Consider the following 2,140-nt stretch of genomic DNA (forward strand, 5'->3'; position numbering starts at 1 on the left):
CTGTTCTGACACCCCTCGAGGTTGACAGGAAACAGCCTTCAATTAGAATGTAATCAATTTAGTGGAAAGTGAATACACTATATTTGAAGTCTGCGATTCAAACTCCTCCGCCATCCCTTTGATTTAAACCACGATCGACCGACAATAAGATAGCTACAAATACTTTATGATTTTTAGCCTTCAAATAACTTCGCAATGTTTGAATTTATTTGTTATTAATAATTGCGGATACATGTTGTGTGTTGAATATTGGACAGTTAAAGAAATATTATCTATAATTGCAAACTTGGTTATGGTTGTTACTGCGTTTTACTGCAATTCAAAAGCAAAAATCGTTCTTACAGACTAGATTGGTTTTATCGAAAGTTGCAGCTCTTTCCAATGATTAACTAATCACTGTTAACGCATTTGATTTACAATTGCAAAAAGTGAGTAGGCGCCCTTGAAAACCTGTGAAAAGAAACACAGTATTAATAACAGCATAGAAAGTTTAGGTCACACTCACCGCAAGTAAAGTTGATAGCGAAACCCTTACAATTCCACCAGCATATATTACAGTAGGTTTTTGTGTCCTTTGCATAGTAAATAGCAAAACCTGTTTAAATTTCCGGTCCCGATCCATCCAATTGCAAGAGTATAATGCATCAGTGAATTGGTCATTTTCATAAACAATTTCGTTTCCACAGTAACAAGGCAGACAAATCTCACTGGCCATACATATGAAATATGCTGCCGTATAGAGGACCTCCGCCATACTGTCAACATAAAAAACATAAATGGCTGTGATACAAAGAGTGAATTCAGTCACGAAAAACTGCATGAGTAGAACTCCACTGAATGTTTCTTCAAAAACGTTCCGGTATCTGAAATATTGTCAATTTAGTAATACAAATGAATTCTCATATAACCTTCAAGCCTGACTCCATTATCTTTTTGTAATCACCAACGCACTTCAGCAGCTCCTGATAGTATTCCTCGCCGGTTTTCGGCAGGCCGTGTCCAATTTTCGATACCCTGATGTTGAGGGCCCGGAAATGTCCTTTCAGAATCCACAAATATAAACCGGGATAAGAGTCATTTAACATGTTTTGGTAAATGTTAAACCAAGTCCCAATGAGCTGATATGCGATGATTATATAGTATCTGGTGTCAGAATTTTTCCAATCGACCGGAAACCATACACTGTAGAGTAATCGTCTCTTTTCCGAAAAAACAGCAGGCAGAAAACATGTCAATGCGACCACAGTGAACGGAATGAAGTAGCTAATCAGAATTCGGTTTGCAGTTTTGACAATTTTCTTCAAATACCTCTGCTCGTCGTGATCACCAACTTCTTCCACACGATTATCTAAATGTTCCAAGAGCTCATTAATTCGACGAAGCTGCTTGCGCTTAAAAAATGTATTCAGTGACTTTATGGCACACAAAATTTCAGCAAAGGTCACTGAGGTATTTTGGAACAGCTGGTTTGGATCTTCTAATAGGAAAAGATCGACAACCATTGTAATCGGATAGTAAACTGTCACAATTGTGTTGAATATGAATGAGTAAATATAATACGATACGCCGGCATTTTTGTCTGGATAGAGCCCAAGGCACTTTAATGCTATCAAAATTATTCGAAATACTCTCTTCGTTTCGTATCTAGCATACATTTGAGGCACTCCAAAAGCAATGTATCGCCAACAATGAAATGATTCCTTGACGACGAATTACCGCCTGAAAAAAAAGATGAAATCCCAAAATAAATACATAAATTTGACGAAAATCATGAGATTCCCGGCGAACTTTGGTCTACTTCTTATTTTAGGCGACTGGACAGCTACGAGGGTAATGTTCATATACATTCTATCTGTCTGTCTGTCTGTTTCTTGGAACACACACTTTTCTTGAAAACGATTATACCTATTGAGAGGAAATTCGGAAAACATAGGCAGATTGTGTTTTCTCTTCATTTCAAGATAACATCATATCTTCTACCAAACAGATGTATGAGGATCTGAGAATCGGAGGGCATTGCGAAGACTAGATTCAGTTCTCCCAATGACTCTTCCAATCTTCTGGTATCAGTGGCCCCTCCAACGAGCCTAATTAGCACTATAGTTCGCCGTTTTGATATCAAAAATTCTTGAAGCCATGA

The 2,140-nt window shown here is 37.7% G+C and overlaps 1 protein-coding gene across 1 annotated transcript; it reads right to left on the reverse strand.

Annotated features, from left to right (window-relative positions):
* Positions 1–399: 399 nt before the first annotated feature.
* On the reverse strand, positions 400–1,847 carry LOC119652158 (odorant receptor 33a-like). Its single transcript, XM_038056104.1, has 5 exons — positions 1,799–1,847; positions 1,654–1,719; positions 1,309–1,579; positions 506–863; positions 400–450 (listed from the first exon to the last, which is right to left on the reverse strand). The coding sequence occupies exons 1-5, from the start codon at positions 1,845–1,847 to the stop codon at positions 400–402; spliced, it is 795 nt and encodes a 264-aa protein (XP_037912032.1).
* Positions 1,848–2,140: the final 293 nt, after the last annotated feature.

Source organism: Hermetia illucens, chromosome 3, assembly GCF_905115235.1.
Source record: "Hermetia illucens chromosome 3, iHerIll2.2.curated.20191125, whole genome shotgun sequence".
Lineage (NCBI taxonomy): Eukaryota > Metazoa > Arthropoda > Insecta > Diptera > Stratiomyidae > Hermetia > Hermetia illucens.